At 40.7% G+C, this 22,922-nt stretch overlaps 1 protein-coding gene across 2 annotated transcripts in view; it reads right to left on the bottom strand.

Moving 5' to 3' along the window:
• Positions 1-3,216: 3,216 nt before the first annotated feature.
• Positions 3,217-22,922, bottom strand: part of n4bp3 (NEDD4 binding protein 3) — a 52,679-nt gene continuing 32,973 nt past the window's right edge. For both annotated transcript variants that reach the window (XM_066716482.1, XM_066716483.1), the window contains exons 2-5: positions 14,628-15,068; positions 12,137-12,751; positions 8,839-9,099; positions 3,217-7,412 (exon numbers count right to left, since the gene is read on the bottom strand). In XM_066716482.1, coding sequence (XP_066572579.1) covers positions 6,801-7,412; positions 8,839-9,099; positions 12,137-12,751; positions 14,628-15,047 — 1,908 coding nt within the window. In that variant the 5' untranslated portion in view covers positions 15,048-15,068 and the 3' untranslated portion in view covers positions 3,217-6,800. The remainder of the gene's footprint in view (positions 7,413-8,838; positions 9,100-12,136; positions 12,752-14,627; positions 15,069-22,922) is intronic.

Genomic DNA, 22,922 nt, shown 5'->3' with positions numbered 1-22,922 from the left:
GTTTCTCTGGTTTTACTATTTATAGGTATGTGTTTGGGTAAAATTAACATTTTTGTTTTAATCTATAAACTACTGCCAACATTTCTCCCAAATTCCAAATAAAAATATTGTCATTTAGAGCATTTATTTGCAGAAAATGACAACTGGTCAAAATTACAAAAAAGATGCAGTGTTGTCAGACCTCGAATAATGCAAAGAAAATAAGTTCATATTCATTTTTAAACAACACAATACTAATGTTTTAACTTAGGAAGAGTTCAGAAATCAATATTTGGTGGAATAACCCTGATTTTCAATCACCGCTTTTATGTGTCTTGGCATGCTCTCTGCCAGTCTTTCACATTGATGTTGGGTGACTTTGTCACTCCTGTCACAAAAATTTAAGCAGCTCAGTTTTGTTTGATGACTTGTGACCATCCTTCTTCCTCTTGATCACATTCCAGAGATCTTCAATGGGGTTCAGGTCTGGAGATTGGGCTGGCCATGACAGGGTCTTGATCTGGTGTTCCTCCATCCACACCTTGATTGACCTGGCTTTGTGGCATGGAGCATTGTCAGAGCAGAAGGAAGCAAGTTTTCTTCCGGGACAACCTTGTATGTGGCTTGATTCATGCGTCCTTCACAAAGACAAATCTGCCCGATTCCAGCCTTGCTGAAGCACCCCCAGATCATCACACCGATCCTCCACCAAATTTCACAGTGAGTGCGAGACACTGTGGCTTGTAGGCCTCTCCAGGTCTCCGTCTAACCATTAGACGACCAGGTGTTGGGCAAAGCTGAAAATTGGACTCATCAGAGATGACCTTACTCCAGTCCTCTACGTTGCAATCCTTATGGTCTTTTGCAAACCTCAGCCTGGCTCTTTGCTCATCATTGATGAAGGGATTTTTCTAGCTCAGCACGACTTCAGCCCTGCCCCTAGCAGCCTGTTTTGAACCGCCCTCGCAGTGCACTTCACCCTTCACCCATTTGCCATTCTTTTTATAGGTCACTTGATGTCATCCTACGGTTGTTGAGTGACATTCGAATGAGTTGGTGGTCATCCTGGTCAGTGGAGAGTCGTTTTTGCCCTCTGCCGGTCTGTAGCTTTGTTGTCCCCAATGTCTGCTGCTTGACCTTGTTCTTATGAACCAACATCTTTGAAATTTTAAGGATGGAAGCAACCTGACACTCACTGTATCCCTCTGCCAGTAAAGCCAGAATTGAACCCTTCTTTTCTCACTCAAAACTTTCCTTTTCAACTTTTTTGGCATGGTCAGTAGTTATTTTTTGATTCCAGTTACTTTTGAGGTACTACTAGCACTGTTTTTCCATCCAGTTGGTCCTATTGCAAGAGGATGGTGATGACCACAGCAGTGTTTTTTATACTTTTCCTCGTTAAATAAGATTTGGTTCAGGTGATCACATAGTCAGTAGAATGAGGTGTGCCTGTGTTGGAATTCAACAGACACTGGAATTTAATGGCTGCCATACATGTAGAGATGATGATTTAAGAAAAAATTGCAGTGCTCTCTTAATTTTTTCCAGAGCTGTATAAACCATACAGTTTGGCATACCAGTAAAATGTGTTAATTCACTCTAAATGGATACACTAGGTTTTCCTGTTCTTGCGGTGTGTACACTATGCAAAATCAATCTTATTTTTACATAATAAATATGCACATAATATCTAGTTGCCTTCAAGGGATCAACTCCATTAAAATAGTTTTGCATAGAGATGGTAAAGATCAGAGGCATGTTAGCTGAGAACTCCCCTACGCATCTCTGTGATGTGTCTAGGGAGATTGCAACAGGCCCACTTCAGCCAAACTGAAAGCAAACAACCGAACATAACTTTTGGGGGATCAATAACCGATTAACTGCCATTTTACAAAGACGAAAGATCACGGTGTACTGGCATGGGAAAAGTGCCCTTAGAACATTATTTGCTCAGGGTTACTGGAGAATGCTAACTAGATTTACAACAGACCTGTAAGTGTTACACTGGTCTATAGTCAAACAAATACCTAGATTTATTACTGTACCACTTTTCAGCTTCAGTGCCAGACAGTCAATCACCATCATACTACTGTACAGTTTTATCCATTTTATTTTTGTTGTAGAAGTACAATAGAGTGTGACAGATTTCTTCAGACAGACAGTGCAAGGATTTTATATCCCATTCCTTGCTTTAGAATGGGATCCTGGTAGATAAAATCAAGTTTAATTGTATATTCCCACAAACATTAATTTCGGACCCATTCCTCAACAAAGCTTCATTACAATGGTTCGATTCAGCTTCAAAATGTGTTTGGAGAGGATAAATGAAGAGGAAAATAAAGATAAAACCCTACAACCAAGGCAAAGGTTAAAAAAGTGCACCTGTCTTTGGCAATCTCAGTTTAGCATGCTTTTAACTGCCAAAATACGACACTCCCTTCTTTCACCTATCACTGCTAATGTTTCCATGGAAACACCTGTTCCTTGGACAAACAGGCCTTCTTGTGGGTTTTCATTAAGCTCAACTTAGATGACCTCTGACCCCTGAGATCCAAATATGTCTGAGAAATGTGTGTGTAAGAGAGGGTGAAGGATAAAGGGGAGTACATGAAGGAGGTGGAGATAAGATAGGACAACCGTTTTCAGTTGTTCAGTGCCTCCACACTGACAGTGATGAGTTGCGAATATTCCTAGATTGAATGGTTTCTTATGACCCAAGGTGGGGTCATTTGAGTCCTTTAGACAGACAAAATCCTTCAGAGGCCCCATCAAAAACCAGTAAATACCTGGAACAAATGGACAATGAGAAGCTCAGTCATTGTGTGATCATTCATTTACAAAGGGACTCAAACTCAAACCAGAAAACAAGGTGGCTCAGCAAAAAGTCCTGCTATATAAATGTCTCTTCCAGACCCATGACTGAAACACTTGACAGGCAATTATACAACCCACACACTTTCTTACACATTAGCTTAGCTCAGTGTCTGCCTTGGTCACTCCTACCTTGACGTTGAGAGGAATTGATACTGACCCCCCAAAATCCATACAAGATCTGTCCCGTCTTCTTTTGCGGAAGATGTCAGTAAGAGGGAAATCATGACTATATATGTTTATTAATTAAATAGATAGATAGTAGATAGTAACCATGCTGCAATTTGGATAATTTAATGTACCCATCTCCTGGAACATAAAGTATGTAAAGGAAAAAAAAAAAAAAAGGAAAAGATACATTCAGTCTTCAACAATATTACTTTTTTTTATTAACTGAAAGGATGGTACACAACGCTCAGATTCTTGGCACTTCAATTGCATAACCATATTCACATACCCATCAAAATAAGAGTTTGATATCTTATGTGGTGTCCTGAACAGAGGGAAGGTATTTCAAACCTACACTTTAATATAATACTCTGGTGATGCAGGACTATACTTCCAGGACTCAGGTTTTTGGTCCTATGTTATTGCCCATCTCTTATCCATAGGTCACCATTCTTTCTTGGAAGCTGTTTAAATCCAGTCTCCATCCCCCTACCCTACTCAGCAGTGCAAGGAGACTACATTAATACATTAATGATTTTTACGTGAGGATGCTCTTCTAGGTAGGGTTTAAATTATTGCAGGTTCTTTAAATCTATTTAGTTTGCTTTATACTCTTACCAGGCATGTCAGTAGCTCTTGTTTGCTCCTGGGCCATGCTTTCTAGCCATTCCCAGAATGGTACTTAATGTACTTCATCTCAAGGTCTTGCGGGGAATGTTTTATGCCGACTGGACACAATTAGCTTCTTCAATCTGTAATTTGCTTTTGATCCATTCCAGTACAATATGCATCTGAAAGGTTTTGTAATGTGGCACCACAATGCTTCTTGATTGGATCCAAAGGTACTGTGCACCACTAAATGGCTTCCCCCAAGCGCTTCCTGTTAGTATTTTCAAAAACAAACTAGAATGAAAAATACTCTAGATAGAATGAAAAAATAATGCAGAGTGCATCTCATTACACATCAAATCGACTGACAAAGACAAGAATGTCATGCAGTACTCCCTTAATCCTCAATGGGTGATGTGGGGTCGATTTGATTCGGCTGCATATCAATAGGTCACAGAGTTAATTCCAGAGGGCCCCTTGTCCCTTTTATACCATGAAATAAATCCTAAATTCTAAATTCTACCATACCCAGCTTGCCTAATTGACAACATTTCTTCAGGATAGAGAGAGACATTTTAAGGGTTAATTGGTTTGGGACAGCAAAATTCAAAAGCTCGAGCTGCTAACTGAAAGGAATTGGTCACTTTTTTTTTTCTTTTTTTTTTTTTTAAACATCAGAGGAGTTACATACATTAATTTCTAACCTTAACAGACAAGTTCATAAAAATAATATTCAAATAAGGCAGAAACTCATTTGCGTTTCCTGTACACAACCTGACATTCTGAAAAGCTTTATATACATGAGTGAGTGTGTATGTGTGTGTGTGTGTGTATATACACACAGATATTGAAATTTAGGATCACTTATTCATAGATTATTTTTGTATTATTTCATTACAGTAGTTGCCCAGAGATCACAGTATATTACAATTCTTTGACATTAAAAGTAAGGAGCTGAGAAACCATTCCCATTTACTCAAGCTGAAAAGCCAGATCAGTTGTTTATTCTTCTAAAATAGCTTTGGAATTTCCCACAATGCCTTGTGTATCAGTTCCTCATTGTGAACTACTGTTTGGTCATCTTTCTTTGAAGCCAAAACAAGCACACAAGACAGACCTTCATAACAGATTCAGCAAATGCTTAAAAGTGACAAAGACTGTAGTATTGGATGTATTGAACTCGTACAAAAACAGACTGGGTTAATGTACACAAACTAAGTGTTCTTCTTTTGTGTAAGACCGCATCATTAAACTGCCTATACTAAACAAGTAAAAGTGAGACAGTCTGACAGTGTGAGTTTTTTTTTTTTATAGAAACTACCAGACCTTTGGATACTGAGTTTCCTGAGCAGCAGGCATCTGCTGAATCTTTTCTGGAGGTTGGACAAACAGTAGCAGATAATTTGGAGATTGAAGTGTTACTAAACTGGAAGATACTGTATTTCCAGACTGACAACAACTTGTTAAACAAGGGCAACAGTGAAGAAAACTACAAAACCATGCCTTTAAGATTCCAATTAGCTAAAACCCATCAGATGGAAGACATAAGATTGATTACAGGAGACGATATCAAATTATGTATGTACTTTCCCCCCATGTGTATATAACTAGTGGACAGCTGGCTGTCTTAGACTGGGAGAAATTTGAATAATAATGTAAAATCTTACTTTCATAAGATTTTATCCATGGGAGCATTGGTATTTGAAAAAATAAAATGTAAAGACCTAAATGTTCATTAACATTTCGGTAACAAATTGATGAGGTATCCCAAATTATGCAGCAACTGTTTAGAAAATGCCTTGTCTATAAAATCGCATTAGTTAAAGTGACTGCAGTAAACTGGATATGAAATCTGCTGTATTTAGTCATTTCATGGAATCTGTGAAGCAGAGACCAGCAATGTTACCCCTATATGCAGTGGTATAGGTAAGACAAAATAGAAAGTGGCCAACGCTAGCTTATAAGATAGAAACTACAATGCTTGACATTCTGTAAGTAGTTTTGTCAACCCTAAAGCATGTAAGTGTTTTTATATGAGGACACATAGGGTGTATAACATTGTGTTGCATGCAGTTTGTCCTATGCTTGGAAAAATAGTAGATGTAGATACCAAATACAGAGGGGTGATAATCTTTTAAGTCTACAAGGGTGTAAAAGAAAAAGAAAAAAAGTGTTGAGCTGATTGGATGATGCAGGGATGTCAGTCAGATTACACAAAGAACATATTTAAAAACCCAGAAATTGTAAGGAGCAGAGTGCCCCCCCACCCCCAGGTCTGATCTGCAGCCATTAGTATAAGTACATACTGAATTAATTCAGAGGCTTAACCCTGAGGTTTGCTTTCTGCAGATAACATCACAGCTGATCACAAACTTCACATCTGTTTTCCATGTTTTAAGAAATGTGGGACAGGCTAGTACAGTTCTTAGTGCCTTTGGTAGATAGACTTGAAAACAAAACACAACAAGACAACAACATAAAAAAAAAAAAATCCCTTTTTGTCCTTCAGATGTGCCACACTCCTTGACTTCATCCACCGCTAAAACAAAATGCAGTGTCGATATGTGCCACATGTTTTAACAGCAAAATATTTACTGTTGAGTCAACAAATAATAATATTCCAAAGCTTAATATATATATAAATATATATTTTTTAAATGTCCTTTAGTCATAAAGGATGGCCGTCATGTCTTAGATCTTCAGAGAATTCCAGTCTGATTGATCGTCATTGACCTTTAAAAGTCTTACTGCCCACTCACAAAATAGGGAATCTGACGTTACACTGTCGGTTTCCTTGTTTCTTATCATCTCTTGTTTTCTGCTGTGGGGGAATGATTTCTATTAAAGTATGCAAACATGTCTGTCTGGAGAATCTCATACGGAGCCATGCCATGACTGAGAGCAAAGCTCTTTGCGTCACCTCCACACTGGCACTTTCTTACTCTGACGGCACAAGACGCAGCAGAGGGGATGGGAAGAAGGACTTCTTTCACTTTAATACTTACTAATTTGCATTTATTTTGTCTAATTCTTGATAGCAGTGCTCTGTTACAAGGTCTTACTTAAACCCAGCAGAGGACAATGCAATCGTAGGGGTACACATGACCTAGTACTGGTATTTAAAGGGTGAATGTTCCAGTGAGGGGTGGCGTTGAACGGTCATGAATCGGGAGTTATATTTCCGAAGACTCGATCCTCTCGATCCAGGGTAGGCCAGGCGGCTGCTTGTCTTCCTCTGCCGCACTGGTACCAATGCTGCCACTGCTGCCCCCCCTTAGCTCCTGCAGCTCCCTCTCCAGAACCTGGTTCTTGTGGTACATCTCCAGGTAGCTGGCCTGCAGCTCCTTCTGGTAGCGGATCACCTTCTCCTTCTCAGTCTGCCAGGTGCGACGCTCTGACTCGAACACAGAAGCCTGGGCTTCGTTCTGCCTCCTTTCCAGGAGCAGTTCAGCTCGCAATCTTTCCTCGTTGGCTCCTCGGCCCTCCCTGACCTGCCCCTCTGCCTCCTGCTCGCCTGGGAGGCCGCAGGGAGTCTCTTTGGTCTTACCCCCATCCTTCTCATCTTCGTCCTCCTCTGTCTCCAAGCCCCGCTCGGCCCTGCGCACCCCCTGCTGCAGGGCAAGTCTAAGCACCTCCACTTGCCCGTCACGCGCCCGCAGCTCGCCTCTCGCCTCCCGCAGCTGTGTCTTCAGCTGGAAGACATCGCTCAGCTTGCGTGTGACCTCGGCCTGGGACTCACGGAGCTGCTGCTTCAACAGGGAGATCTCCCCTGACTTCTGGCAAACCTGTCCCAGAGTGAGAGAGAGCGTGTTAACAGGGAGCTAGCAATCATGCCAAAGTCGAGCTGTGAGTGACATTCAAATGGGCCAACAGAGGTGCTACATAGACAAGTCATTACCATTTTTTTTTTAGATGGGCTGGCTTGTTTTTTGGGGGTACATGTTACTAGTCAAGCTCTGCCATTGTCATGCGGGTTGATCTTGGAATGCACTTCAAGTAGCTCAATTACAAATGTCTTTACAAAACCACGTAAAACAAAGCAGCACTACCCGCAGGCACATGGACAGAAAAGGAAACAATATAAACATTTTCTACTCTTCTATCAGTATATTTGTTTTATTCCATGTTTTCAAAATAGAATTACTGATGAAGCACTGCTGTTCAAAGGACATCAGACTTTCCCCTGAGCCTTATCCATGGTTATAAAGACTTGTCTATGTAATTCAGCCATACAGCTTTAAATGTGTTACATGGAAGCATAACATCTGGCATAACTGAAAGTGAAATGTAAAAGCAGTCAATGCAGTAAGCTTGACTTTCTCTGCACTATTTTTTTAATTTGAATTTGATTTGAATTTCAATGATCTAGGAGGATTTGCAAAACATTTTTTGTGGCAGCTTGTACCCCAAATTATTCATCTTGTACAACATACAAACCCTAGCCCAAGTTCTCATAGTAGTACTTTATATCGACATTGTAAGACATATTTAGTCTCTGTGTAAAATATATATATTAAAAAAAAAAAAAAAAAAGCTTCCTGTGCTCTTTAAGGTGAAGATCTAGTAGAAGCAGAGGTACCAAAAGCAATACATAAAAAAAATAAAAACAATTAACAAGGTTTTGGAAAATAGATGGAATTTATTTGAAGTGAGAAAAAAAGTAGAGCAAATTTCACCCTGAAGCAAAGTGCTTTGAAAGTTTTTTTCAAGGGATTTTTTTTTTCTCCATTTGAAAACCATTATTTTTCTGTAAGATAGGAAAAAATATATATACAATAAGAAAAACAAAACTATAGTTTATCCTCAAATAAATTTTCCAATACATAAAAAAGTGAGAGCTTCTATTCTAGATATTCAAATTCCTTGCCTTTGTTGGTTAAAAATACAACCATTATAATTTGAAATAATGAAGTATTCAAAGACTTCACACTCCTATCTCCAACATTTTAAACAGTTATACTTTATCCTCTCAAATAATCAAACTCAAAGATCTAATACACCAAATCCACTGCAACATGGAATCAGTAAATACATAAAAAAAAAAAAAAACATACAATGTCCCAAACAAATACATATTTCCATTATTCCAACCACAAATGTATTGAATTGAAAACAAATTAATTAATTCACTTAGAAGAAAGAGAGCTATTAGCCCACAGGAGAGGGATAAATTCCTGGTTATTTTGCTCTGCCCGACTCAGTCACACTCACCTCCCACTTGGTCTCCTCCAGCCGGGGACTGTCCTGCTCTTGAATGGCTGAGCAGCGACTCTTCAGGCACTGGCACTCCAGCTGCAGAGCCTCCAGGTCCTCCTGCAGCCGACGCTTTTCCTGCTGGGCCTTGTACAGCTGCAGTTGCATGGTGCGCTGGGAACGCTGGGCCTGCTGGGAAACCTGACGCAGCTTGGTGGCGTATAGTCGCTTCAGCTCCTCCACCTCCTTCTCCCACAGCCGCTGCTTCCCCTCAAATACCTGCCATGGAGAGACAGAGAGGGATGGTGAGAAAGAGGGATGTGCCATGTTTTTGTGTTCCTCAGTCTTTTTCACCTATCGAAAGATATCCATTGGTGAAAAAGGAGTGCAAGGACTAAAATCCTGGATCCTTTGTGGCATCTCTTGTACTACAGTTGAATTAAGTTTTAAAAGTTGCTTATATGATAGAATTCAACCTGGAAGAGTGTTACACATCTTACTTATACAATTCAGCAACAGGTGAAGATGCATAAAATGATCATTTTTGGTTACTGTGTATGTTGTTTCGCTTTAATTGATCCAATTGAGACTAGGGCCCGATAGATCTAAATCGGAGTACTGATATTATCGGCCGATATTGACCTTTTAGAGAAATATCGGTATCAGCACATATTCCTCCAATAATGCACTGATACATTTTCTCAAACTATTGGCTGTGTTTTTCAAATTACCATCAAATCCTTTGTCAGACTTCTGACAAAAAATAAATACATGTTTATTTGGTTTTACAGTTATAGTTATTTAACAGTTATGGTGCTTTATTTTTCCGCTGGAATCTTCCGACTCCACAGCAAATCTCAGCACAGCGGCGCCGCGCGCACACCACTGAACACTGTGCTAAAACTAAAGATTACTGTATACTATAGCATAGAGACTGAAAAGTTAATTAAATCGCTTTTCAGAATTCCCAACAGCAATTAAAATAAAGAAAAACAATAAATGTTTGCTGAAGATGTTGACTGGATATCCAGAAGCAAAAACTGTCTCCAAATGACAAGCAAATCTAAAGAAAATGAGAGTGAAAAATGTACCTCTCAGACAATAATGGATAAAACAAACTACATTGTGTTTTGGCTATGATAAGTAATGCAATACTTTTAACAGATGCAGTAAATAAGTTAGACTTTTCAGCAGAGGCGTACGGCATGCAGAGATGTAAGGGCCTCACCCAACATTTATTTAAAAAAACATAAATACATAAAGAAATTAAGAATAATAATCGCACTCCGATCTTTGTGGGGGGTGTGTAACCGCGCTCCATTCTCGGTAGGGTTGATTCGCGCTCCAATCCTGGGGAGGGGGGGTGGGGTTCAATCGTGCTCCGATCCTGTGGAGGGTTGCAATCGCTCTCCGATCTTGCGGGGGGGCCACCATAAATTCCCGTATGCCACTGCTTTTCAGGGCATTTTGAAATACATAAGGGGAGAAAATACAGAGAAGCTGTGCTTCCTGCACTATAAGTATAATTACCTGCCATTGTTGGATTAGCAGTATTGAGGACTTGAGAGAACCTGAGAGAACCTGACCTGTGTAAAATGCCAATATAAGCTAGACCATCATTTAAGACTTATCTTATTATTTGTTCTAATGTATAGAACATTCATATTTTTATATTTTTCCTTTACAACACTCTAATTTAATTTATTTTTGAAATGTTTGATTTGTGGTTATGTATGAAGAAAAGTAATGTTACTGATATAATGTAACTCTGCTAAGAAAACTTAGTTATTATTTAAATGTAAAAAAATCACAAAATCACCACAAGTCACAATTTCTCAGACAAATTTGAGGGATCCATGTTAGAAAATGTCTGTTTTACATGCTAGCAAAAAAAAATAAAAAAGAGGCAGATATATCGGTAATAGGGAAATGTTTCTCCCCATTTATCGGTATTGGACCCAAAAACCTGTATCGGTCGGGCTCTGATTGAGACATTAAATGGTTCACTTAAATATTTGAGAGTTGAGGTGAAACAAAATCAGATAACACTGCAGGCCTTGTGAGATTTCATCAGATCCTCTTTGGGTCTGCACTGGAGCATTGTTTCTTAATCCCAGTCTGAGGGAACCAGTAACCAGGAGCCATTTTTAAAGGAACAGACCCATGTTTATCCATTTGTAAATTGTGCAAATTCTTATCATAATAACCACCAGCCCTATCAGTTTTATGCGTCTCTTAATTTCTTTCTGTGTTGGAGATGGCAGGTTGTTTCAATTGCTCTATCATGATAACCAGGCACAGCAAGCTTTGGGTCACTAGCCTTGGGATGTTGCAACTTATAGACAAAGCAAATCTCCCCACTACCCCGCTACCGGCATTCACTCCCATTCGGAGACAAAAACAAGCTTCTCAAAACAAGCCATTGAGGTGACAGAGAACAATATATGTCTTCTCGGTTGGGCCTTGTTTAACTGGCTGTACTGTAAATAAGCACCATGATTTATCTCCCAAGCCCTGTATCTCTCGCTGTTCCTGTAAACACCAAGATAAGCATCGCTCAAAATTCAGGACGGAGACATCAGACTAACCTTCGAAATACAGAAAGCAAGAACAAACCCATGTTTTGTTCTTCAGAAACTCAGGACTCGAGACAGGCATAGAAGTTCACTGGACTGAAACCAGGCATTTATAAACAGGAAAGAGAAAAAAAAAAAAAAAACTTTGAGGCTTATCTTTTTCAAGGATCTGTAAAATCATGTCATTCAAAATCTTACCGTCAAAGCTGCTGATCAAGCTCTTAATGGGAACAACTTAGTCACAGATGGTTTACTTTAAGGATTCTGAGTTGGCGCCAACATGAATGATTGTGGCCTGTAATATTAAGGGATTTTCTGTTTACAACCAAAGTAAAATTTTGAATTTCAGCCTTTAGCAAAGCTCCATGGCAGTAACCTAGATTGGATTCTACGGGCCATACCAAACCAAAACGTTGACCCACCCACAAATCATAAATTATGATGTGCACCCTATCATGTTTTGCTTTATAAGTAGAAGTAAAACTCAATAGGATACAGGTTTGTACTTTGCGATTCACGGGTAGGTCAAGTTTTTATTTGGTCTAGGCCTAGGTTCCCAAATTCTCCTGGCTGGTGGAAGAAAGCCTTTTCAAGCCATTGCTTTCAATTTGTGTAAAACCGATTTGCAGGTTTTTCCTTATTTTGTAACAGCAGATATTCAGAAAATGCAATTGAGATTGATGTCGATCAGAAGTAAGTGAAAACGGTTGGCAAAACAGACAAAAAACATTAGGCCTCACCTGAGCGATGGCGTCCTCGCTCTCATCCAGGTTCCTCCTCATTTGCTTCAGCTCATGCTCCTTCTCCTGGAGCCTATCCTCCAGGTCCCTCACCACATCCTCCAGGGAGTGGGAGAGCTCGTAGGGCGGGGGGGCCTCGCCATAGCAGGGAAGCCTGTGGAGCGTGGCCATGCTTCGGCAGGAGATGTCCGTGGTGGCCGTGGACGCCACCCCCTTGGAGCCCACTGAGGCGCGGTCCAGAGAACCAATGTGGTTGATGTGGCCCATGGAGGCACTGATGTGGCTCAGGTGAGGTCGGAATGGCGGCCGGTAGGGCGGCAGGCTATTCATGGAGTTGTGGCCCGAGTCGGACAGGTTCTCCTCGTCATGGCTAAGTCCCCTGCGGGAGGAGGTGGCACCTACCGGGAGGGGCTTGCCTGGGCCACCATGGCGGGGTGGCGAGGAGGAGGAGGAAGAGGAGGACACTGTTGTCTTGGCTGCCTTGGTGTAGGGGCCGGCAGATGGGCCACTGGAGAAGCCATTCTCTTGGTCCTCAGCTTTGGACGGGTACAGGTTCTGCATGGAGCTGAAGTTCTTCGGGGTGACGGGCTTGAAGGCAGAGGGCCGGAACCGAGACTTAAAACAAGAAAATAAATCTTTAGAAACTGGTGCTTCAGGGGCAAGCCATAAAAGGAGCTCTCCGAGAATAGAGTTATAGACCGCAGTGTTAAAGTCACTAGTAAGATTAGGAAAACATCAACTCCCTTTATAGGTACAATAAAAGCATGATGTCATGTGCCTAGCAAATAAAAAACACATAAGCAAATGGCGGTGGTTCTGGTAAGTTTTCACCCTGCCATATTTTATTCCTACATCCAAATTAGAGCCAGGCTGAAGCTGGATGTTAACAGCATTTGCAATTTACACTTATTCTATAGATTGAGCTATACTTTCTCAGAAATAATAACAACCACCCCCCGCAGCTACAGTAACATTGTATCCCTGCATCTGTTCTCAGAAAGGAAAAAAAACGAGAAGTCTTACAGAAGACGAAATTCCGCTTTCCTCCAGACTTGCCCGTACCAAAACACATTCCACAAAGTCACTACACAACTATCCAGACCGACTATGACTCAGAAGCGCCACTGACAAATGATTTACTTCAGCTTTGCATCAGGGCACACGAAAGTATACTCTCCCTTCCCAGGTTTCGCTGGGCTGGATCCGGGATAAGCGCGATCTGAAAAGTAAATGTTGGCGTGCAAAGTGATGGAAAGTCGGCTGACTCACTGACGTGTGCCTCTGTTGAAAAACAGACAAACCCAAAGACGTCTACGGCTAAACCTGGGATTAACATAATGATAATCGGGAAGATGAACAAAGGAGGAAGCTATTCCTTGAATCGGGCAACAGTAACCTCTATACAGACTTTAACGGACTTGAACTTTTGCAAGTTATGATGCAACCAAAATGGATATAGGCCTAGGGGTTAAAAGAAAGAAAAGTCTTGTTGATATAATAAAGGGGGGGGGGTTGCTTTGTCCGTATTCTTGACCTTTCCATGGGCTTTTGAAGGCAGTACACACCCTTTCAGTCAAACAGCGGATTTTCTAATGCAAATGTGACTTTTCAGGGCAGGAACCACAAAATAAAGCTCATAGCAAATACCTTCTATTAAAGGATGACTTGCAATTGCCTAGTCTTGAATTTCATTGCCACAAGGTGTTTCAGTGGGGAGTGACTGTCAAACCCACAGGTATCGTTGGGAAAATGGAAGACAAAACCTCATGCACAAGAAACATGTTAAATATGATCTCTGATACTTATCCATGTCTCTATCTCTTGGTCTATTTTAGTTTAAAAAAAAAAAAACATAATAATGTTAACAGATAATCAAAATGAAGTGTACCATACATTTATAAGGATTAATACAAAGCAGTGAAGCTGATCCTCAGAAATACAGGAACTGCCCAGGTTTTCCGAAATACTTCAATGTGTATCTGTCTGCTGTGCGACAAGTGCTTGGGTCTTCTCTCATTTGTGCTTGGAATTCGGTTTCCTCTCTCTCTCTCTCTCTCTCTCTCTCTCTCTCTCTCTTTCAGAGCTTTTGTACAGATTTGAACTCTTTTAGCTACGTACAACAAATACAATTAAAAAATCTCCCATTTGATAAATACATATGATGAATTTGAAGCGCAGGGGAACAAATTCCAAATACTGAGATTTTATCAAAAGAACTAACAAGGTTGGGGAAGAGAAGGGTTCTAGGGTTCAAGATCTTCAATGCCACTACACCAAACAGAAAATAAATGACTGAAAAGCTAACTGGGGAGAACTCAACAAGCATTTCTGCCAAATTATAAGCATCCTCTATATCTCAGAAGGGACTTGAATCCTGCTTTAAGGAAACGCCAGTGCTTTCGGATACATCTCGTTACAGGACTTGAATAAATTGGTTAAGCCACACCCCCCATTTCAAACCAAGAAAATGACTGAGTCAGAGACCAGGTACCTTCTCAAACTTTCCTCCGACAGGAAGCGAGTTCTTGCCCAGGTCGATCTCCTTGCCATCTTTGTGGTACATCTTGGTGTAGATGTTCTCCTCCTCTCTCCCGTGCTCCCTTTTAATGGACGAGATGCCCGAGATGATGTGCTTGCCAGCCTTGGGGTCCTTCTTGGTGATGTTGAGGTAGTTGAGCAGCTCCCTCTGGGTAAAGCCTTTCTTCAGGAGGCCGTCGTGCTGCCTAAGGCCAGTGGGGGGCGCCGGGCGGCCGCCCTTCGGATGCTCCGGCGAGACGTCAGGTTTCTCGATCAGGCTGCCCACACTTCCCATGGTGCAACGGTACTGCTCCGTGGAGATCGGCGGGTAGGGGTAGTCGGTGAGGTGCTTGCTCTGGCTGCAGGTCAAATGTAAGGCCTGTGCGGTCGCCATGGATCAAGGGGAGAGACAGACCTAGGGCAAGAAAGAGGAGGGTTTACAAACCACTGCTGACTGAGGGCCCTGCTTCTCAGTATACAAGCCACCTTGTCCACCAAAGTGGAATCTGATGCAAGGAATAAGGGAATAGCTGGCAGAACCTCTTCAAAATCTATAAACTAGTCTCAAACACAAATGCCACATTTGACCCACACATACACAATCGTACATACATAAATACATGCACCACCCCCACACGAAATCAAGAACCAATTAATTGGTGAAATGTATCATGACATTTCTATGATGTCGAATGTGTGTGTGAAGATCCGAGAGAAGTCCTGCCTGTGTTTGTGTATGCTCAGTTTTGTGCGTAGTGTTTTGGAGCACATCTTTCTCATTTTCATGCATACACACACTGAGGTTCTTTGAATTGCAAATCAGAAAGCATTCTAAGGCAACTAAAATAACAGTAAGCAAATCTCCATACAACTTTATCCAGATACATTTTATTTTCCCTGTTCTTCTCTGGGATATTCTGAGCCTCATATGACAGCTCAAGAATTGAATGACTTCTATAATCCTGCGATTCATTTCCTCTGTTATTTCAGCTTGTTCAGCTGTGACAACATTTTTGAAAATCCAAACATGAAATTGCAAAATATCCAGCATTCCCACCCCGCTTCTTTTTCATTCCTCTACCAACCATAATTTTGTGTCAGGAAGTCACACAGCTGCAAGTGTTTTTCTTCACATTATCAGTATTAGTTCAGAGCAAAGTGGACATTACCTGTGATAGTATCAGCTGTCAGTCCAAACTAAACACAAGAGAATCAACAGCATAATAATGACAGCTAAATTCTAACCAATGAACACAGGAGACAGCTCTGTTATTCGGTTTTGTATTATTACCTAGTATAACCAACAGGCTTTTCAAATACTGCACCCACTGATGCACACCCTGTTGCAATACCATTTCAACAGAATACACTTATTAAAAAACTAAGAAAACACCCATCACTGAGCCACCATTAATTTGGCTAGTTTCCTAAATGAATGAAAAATTAGGCCTAGCTGACAAATACAAATAAGCATTAGTAAAAAGCAAGACAAAAAACAAAAAAAATTACTTCACTGGGAATTTCTCATTGGCTGATGAGTCAAACATTTGTATTCAATCCAGGGCTGTGGCACATTCGAGTAGAGGAAAAGGTGTACTTTTAGACCAGTCTCCTCCTGTGGGTCTAATCGAGCGAGTGTCATATTCCGGTCAGACATTTTACTTGGAGGATGCGGTTTAAGGAGTCTTGTGGGTTTTTCCTTTAAAGGGATTGGCTTTATTGTTCTGTCAGTGCTGGTCTGGTTATCCCAGTTAAGTTCAATACTGAAACTAAAGGCAAAACCATTCTTTTCATTGAATTAATTAAATAACATTGATGTTGCAATGAAGCAAGAGAGCCCGTGACAGCTGCCACTAACCATTCTATAAAAATCACATTCAAAAAGATGTGTTCAGACTTAAGTAAAATTGTTTATTCTGTACTAATGGTGAATGCAGTTGGGAGAGATTAGCAATGGAAACAAACCAGCTCAAGACACTGCTGGTTTAGAAAGAGGGGGAAAAACCAACAGTCGCATTTTGTGATCTTTAAAGATCAATCTGGACCTGTTCCTCATCCACTTTAAAGTGTTTAACAAACAAATGAAAGTGCCATGTCAGGGCTCAAGTTGACAAGGCTCCTGGGATTTGGGATTTTGATAGGATTTCTGTGCTATGAAAACACATCAGGAAAAATAAAAGTAAAAGGTTTTCAGATGTACTCATTTTAAGCTTTTTGTGTAACTGCTATTTGGGTGATCTCTCCAAACGGGTTCTTTAAAGACCATTGCCAAATGTTTCAAGACAGCCATAGACCGATTCAAATTAAAAAAATAATACATAAACTGACCTATGATCTGTTTTAATAAGAACGAACCAGGATGTACTCTGATAAAGAGCTTTCTGGCTCTAATTCCCAAGAAATCCTAGGCCTTACTTCGCACTCTGCCAACTGTACGGAGGAGAAAATAATAAAATCCCAAACAACCTTTATCACGAACCTAAAGTACACTGAAGGAGTGAAGGACTGCGGAACTGGAGAACGGAGAGATGGATAAGAGAGTGCCAGGGAATGTAAAGTATCAACACTTTTCGGCGGCCAAAGTGCACTGCAGAGATGGCTGCCCACCACTCGGACTGTGTGTGTGTGGCGGGAGAGCAGGCGAGCGAGTGCGGTCTGCTTTTTTGGCATGGTTATTGCTTCACACTTCAGCCCTGATAAAGCTCTAAAGAGCATTCTCCAGAAGTCTGCAGGGAGGCCATCTGCCAGCCGAAAGCACATTAACACAGGCGATCCTGCGCTTATCCGTATCGCATTAAAATGCAGGGGCTTTTGCCGTTTGCCTCTAAAGCCATTAATGCACCCTCTCCCGAAAGCACCCGTCCCCTCCCTCATTTATATGGCTGACTTGATTTCACCTACATGACCCTCCATATCCCAGGTGATGCCTCCCTCCCGAATAGCACATTCACTATTCAAGTATTTTGACCCAGAGCACAGTTCAATCAGACACACACACAACAAAAGACGAAATTCCATTCTGTTGCAGGAACACAAAGACACAACTTACTTTTTAAGGTCTAGCAACTCTTTTTTTTTCCCAAAACCAAGTCCTGCAAATAGTTCTGGAGATGGAGATGATTTTCAAATGTAAAATAAATATATAACAGAACAGAACAGACTGATTCCCTTCAGGTCGTTTTTTTTTTTTTTTTTTGCCACCTCACAGTTTCACTGTAACAGCCAGTAATTTGATCATTTCCCTGGCTGCAATCTGTCAAAGAAAAAAAAAGAAAAAAACTCTAGTCCTCAATACTCACTTTCCCTCAGATTTTTAAGACTTGACTGTAACATTTGGAAGTCTGAAATCCTATTGTATTAAAATCCCCAAAAGCAGAGAGGATTTGTCTAGTCTTCTCACAACAAAAGGTAATAAATAAATACATTCAGCTTACGTGATGCACAAGGCTAAGTTACCAGATATTGCGGCGTTTGTGTTTGCTCTGTGTTGGGTCATTTTTAAAGTAGGCAAACTATGACAAGATTTAATCAAGCCACAAAGCTGTGCAGTATGCTTTCTGCACAAACCAGTGGCATTGACTAGTCATAGTCTGGGATTGAATGGAGTTTCACTGCAGACTCTTAAACATTTCTCTTGGGTGCCTTTCCACGGGATATGTCTGGGGCCATTGAGTAAGATTACCATTTCTGAAATTATGACGAATTTAACATCTTAAAGGATCAGTTACTGGCTGGCCTTAAAAAAACAAAACCTTGACTTTCCTTTGGGCGCAAAAGAAAACCACACAAACAAACCTAAACAGGAAACAAGTAACAATAACTCTTTAGAATATGTATACCAACCAGGCTAAATAGCATAGCCTATATTTGGAAGAGGTCTTGGAAAATAAAAAAAATTCTGTTGGTATGATTTTGCCTCCCTATATTTCTCTCTCTCAGTCTATCCTAGGGGTATTAAAGACATCTATATTCTCTATACATACAAATATATGCATAGTAAAGGACTACATTTATCTACCGTGAAAAGCACCACAGGCTTGACAGTAAATCTCAGAAGAGCCAAATACAAATTTATTACAGGACAGCCACATCTGACATTTGCTTGGCTTTCCACACACTGCAAAATATAGGCCTAAATTTATTAAAGATTTTTTATATATATAAATAGTATCACTAACCTACATTAGCTGCACTGGGCTCTTATTTAGCAAATGTATGTACATGCTTTGCTGCATGAAATTTCAATGATCATTCAGAAATTGGTGATTGTTAATGTCTTACATTATTCTAATAGAAGTTTCCAATAGAATACTTTCCTTTTTTTGCTTCCATCAGCTTATCGTAAACAACTTTTGCTTTTGCAGTCAACGCATCTCCTTTATTTTTAATGTATTGTGTGTGTGACATGTCAACAAGAACAGTTTGCTTATTTTTGTCATTTTTCCAGGATTCTGAGCTGCAGTGGCTCGATTCCACAGGCACAAATCGGGCAACAGCAATATAGCAACAGCATACGGTCAATGATTTGGATACACTTTAAGCACGCAACTGCATTACACACTCTCACCAGTTGTGGGTGTGAAGGGATCTGGGCTATCTAGTGTTGTCGACCTGTGCTTCTGTGAGTCTCTTATCACCACAGACACAAAACATGCATGTTACATCCCTCCCTAAGAGCTTGTATCTTCATGTTGATGGGCTGTAACAGCTGACCCAGATCGTCAGCATGTAAAAGTATTCCTTTGGTCAAACAGCAGGAGCACAGGGATCACAAAGGCACTCGGACTACTAGGGGCTTCAATACAGTCCCGATAATAGAGCAAAGAGCATCTCCCTCTCTCTGAACTGTACACTGTAATGAGTATTATCTCCAAAAAGTTGTCAAAGTCACCTGCATCCATATTTACCAAAGGCACTGCATTTCAATGCCAAGTGAGAACTTCCGGTTTGTGTCTCTGTTTAACCAGTCTGACTGACAAGCACAGCACTCACTAACAGCTAGAGAGAGATGGAGACGGCAGTGTAGGATTTCTACAGAAGACTGAAGAGGGACTATTGTGCCAGTTGGACACTATTAGAGATCAGGTTAGCAGATCTTCCAAAAATGCCCTTCACTATGCATTTTACCTTTACATTTTTCTTTCCATAGTCTATTTCCTTATGTTTCACAGAGTCAAATGTGGAAGGCCTTCTCAATTTTTTCAAGGCATTTTTCATTCATCTACTTATGGACTGTTTGAGGTGAGAGAGGGTGGGTGAGTCGTCTTACTCTGGGGCCTCTTTCAACACCTGCCAGAAGAATGATGAAAGCAACAAAAAAGTGCACTTTTCCAACCTCTACTTCTTGTCAATAGCCGTGTTATCAGCTTATGCATATAGACAAATAACTATAAACCAAAGTTCTCTATTTCAATCAATCAACATGAAGGGGTCATGGGAACTGGAAACAGCGCAGGACAAAAGACAGCCAGTTAGACATGAACATTGTACTGTAAATAAACAGTTGTAAAGATGTGGAATGAACAGCAGGCAGGCTATGTAACTTATGTAGCTCTCAAGCAGCCTAGTTGTCCAGTCTTCCAAAAATACATGTCCAAAATAAGAAGTGATTTCTCACACACAAAATCACAATTTCATGACATTCCTTATTCACCCAACTTGCACAATACAGAGATCATTCTCGAGGAATCGGACAAATTTCCTGCATGTCGAGGCTTCTCAGTGTAATATGATTGGGCCCTGTGGAATGAAATTAAAAATAAACCATGACAAAGCAGGGAAAGGTTAAGTGTCTGCCCATTTCATCCCACATTCCGAATCCACCCTGACCCCAGCATGTTCACTATCTACTGTGACTAACAAAGACTCCATTATGGAGGCTGATAAACAGTGCTCTACAACACTGAACTTAGTGCTAAAGCGGATTAATGCACTTTGTTGATGCATTGTGCCTTTGATCCACATTATAAAGCCTGTAGGGGAATAAACAGGCTTCCGTCATCAGAGCTTTTGTGTTCTACATACACCAGCAATTCCACACCTACTGTGCTAATAAGTTTAAGTGGAAAGAAAATTTCCCACAATACTATGAGACATCACTGTATAATTACTATAGTTTGAGCCCATTAATGAGTCTGTTATGCTCTACAGTGCCTGAAAACTAATGATGCTGTCCAAATAATTAGCTGATTATTGGTAGTTTGTTTCTTCTGAAAAGCAATTTCAGATGTAGTCTGCAAACACAGTGATCAGTACATTATTGTGAAGGCCCTTTGAAAGAAAGTCAAGCAAATAAAAGAACAAAATGTATTATTTTTTTCTTTCTGGCACAGCTTCACTCAGGGATTGAGGGAACTTTTTAGTTTTTGTCGGTTAATTTAATAAAATTTAAAAACCGGCCAGTTTGTAAGCAGACCTTGAAACAGAACCAAGCAGATGTGAAGGCAGTAGCGTGAGCACACTCCTTCTTAGCTGCCTTAACTAGGAGATGCCAAACAAGCCCCTGTGTGTCACAGCAATTGTGTGCCACTTCAGGTTTGTGAGCCCTTCATGAGCCAGTGTCAGATCCTGGTTACTGCATTTGCATTACATTAGCAAAGCCGGTGGTACGGATTTCCACACAAAACAAGAAAAAGGTACTGAACATATTTTTCCGCTTTGAACCATACAACTTGTGTGAGAGTTTGCCATGGACCGAGGGCAGAGTTTCACTCGACAAACTCTCAACAGCAGCGAGTATTTTAGTATTTTAGTTTCAAACGAGCAAATATCAAACACTCGACTTGATTGGCGGCTCAATCATTTAAACAATTAAAAATGCATAAATAAGCAAAAGTAAAAAAGGACTTAACTGACACACTTTGAAGGTCGTTACTCTATAAAAGATTGGCTATTAACCATGGTTTTATTCCAGAACCAGAAATGTTATTCCCTTGGTCTTTCCTTGTGGCGAGAGGTGAACCGAGTCAATGGGCCGCTTTAGTGTCCTGTTTGTCTTAAGGCAGTTTATCCCTTATTAACACTTAATAAGCTGTCTGGAGCCAAAAGTTAAGCAGCTCCATTGTAGTCATGCAACCAAGTGAGCTAGTGTACAGCAAGCCTCTCTTTGTTGTGTAATCAAGCAGTCCATTAATGCTTTTTTTATTTTGTATTTCTTCTGGGTTTTTTCTCCCCCTATCCTTTCCTGCCGATAATGAATGTGCTAACCTAAGCTGTGACACAGAGCTCTTTTCAAGCATTGCTTGTGCAAGGTCATTAAGCAAAGTGCCAGGAAACAGGTAATAGTGTTGCCACAAAAGCCTTCATGAAAACACTAAACCTGCAATTGAAACGTGTGTGTTGTTGGACCGGGGGGGAGGGTTATGAATTTGTTGGCGAGGGACAAAACTACTTTTCTAAGCGACAGAAACAGAAGTCTCTAGAAGGAAATTATTTGTCTTTAAAGTGCAACGGTGAAGCTATGACACCATTTCCTTCTCAATAAAAGTTATTTGCCGCTAATAAATACAATTAATCGAAACGCACCCACTGCCTAAGTCCTAAAATGTTTTCTTTTAGTTGTCAGCCTGGCCTTGAAAGAAACCTGATGGGCTGTATTTCTCAACCCATGGTTTTAATCGTTTCACAATAAATTCCTTTTAAACCTTCTCTCCAGCTTGAGCGTCTGCCAAGGTTGAATCGATCGATGGAGTATTTACTGAGAAGGATAGGCTGTAAGGCTGGGGCCATTAAAAAACAATAAATCCCACCCCCCAAAAAAGAGAGGGAAGAACAGAAAAAGAAAACCGCAGCAACTGCAAGATTTATCAGAGCCTTTAGTTTAAGGTCTGTCTCTGTTTAAGAGCATTTGAATTCAAGCCTTGCTCAGTGTGGGAGGCAGAGCAATGAAGGCCTGCTTTGCAATATCAACACAACTCTCAATTTATACTCCCAAATGAGGTCACATCCTGTTTAACTTCCCCCTCTTACCTGCCCAGAGAGAGGAGTATGTTTAGTGCTGCGAGGGGGGTCAGGGTGTGATTCAGACAGTTGCAATCATCCCATTAAGAGAAGAAACTAGGCCAGTCGCTCACAGTAAGTGCACATTCTGCCCAAGCGTTCACACAAGGATACCATCACATTGCATAATGATCCTTTGCATAATGAGATTCTGGGTTTAGTTCAGGGCTTGGAATACAGACAGGAGGACAAGCCCGACACAATGACTTCTCAAAGAGTGAGAGCTGTTTAAAATACACATCACCACCGCCATGTATTAGCTCCAATCCAC

This window comes from Amia ocellicauda, chromosome 11 (genome assembly GCF_036373705.1).
Source record: "Amia ocellicauda isolate fAmiCal2 chromosome 11, fAmiCal2.hap1, whole genome shotgun sequence".
NCBI lineage: Eukaryota > Metazoa > Chordata > Actinopteri > Amiiformes > Amiidae > Amia > Amia ocellicauda.
The sequence above is the reverse complement of the archived record's forward strand: the minus strand, read 5'-3'. Positions and strand labels throughout refer to the sequence as shown.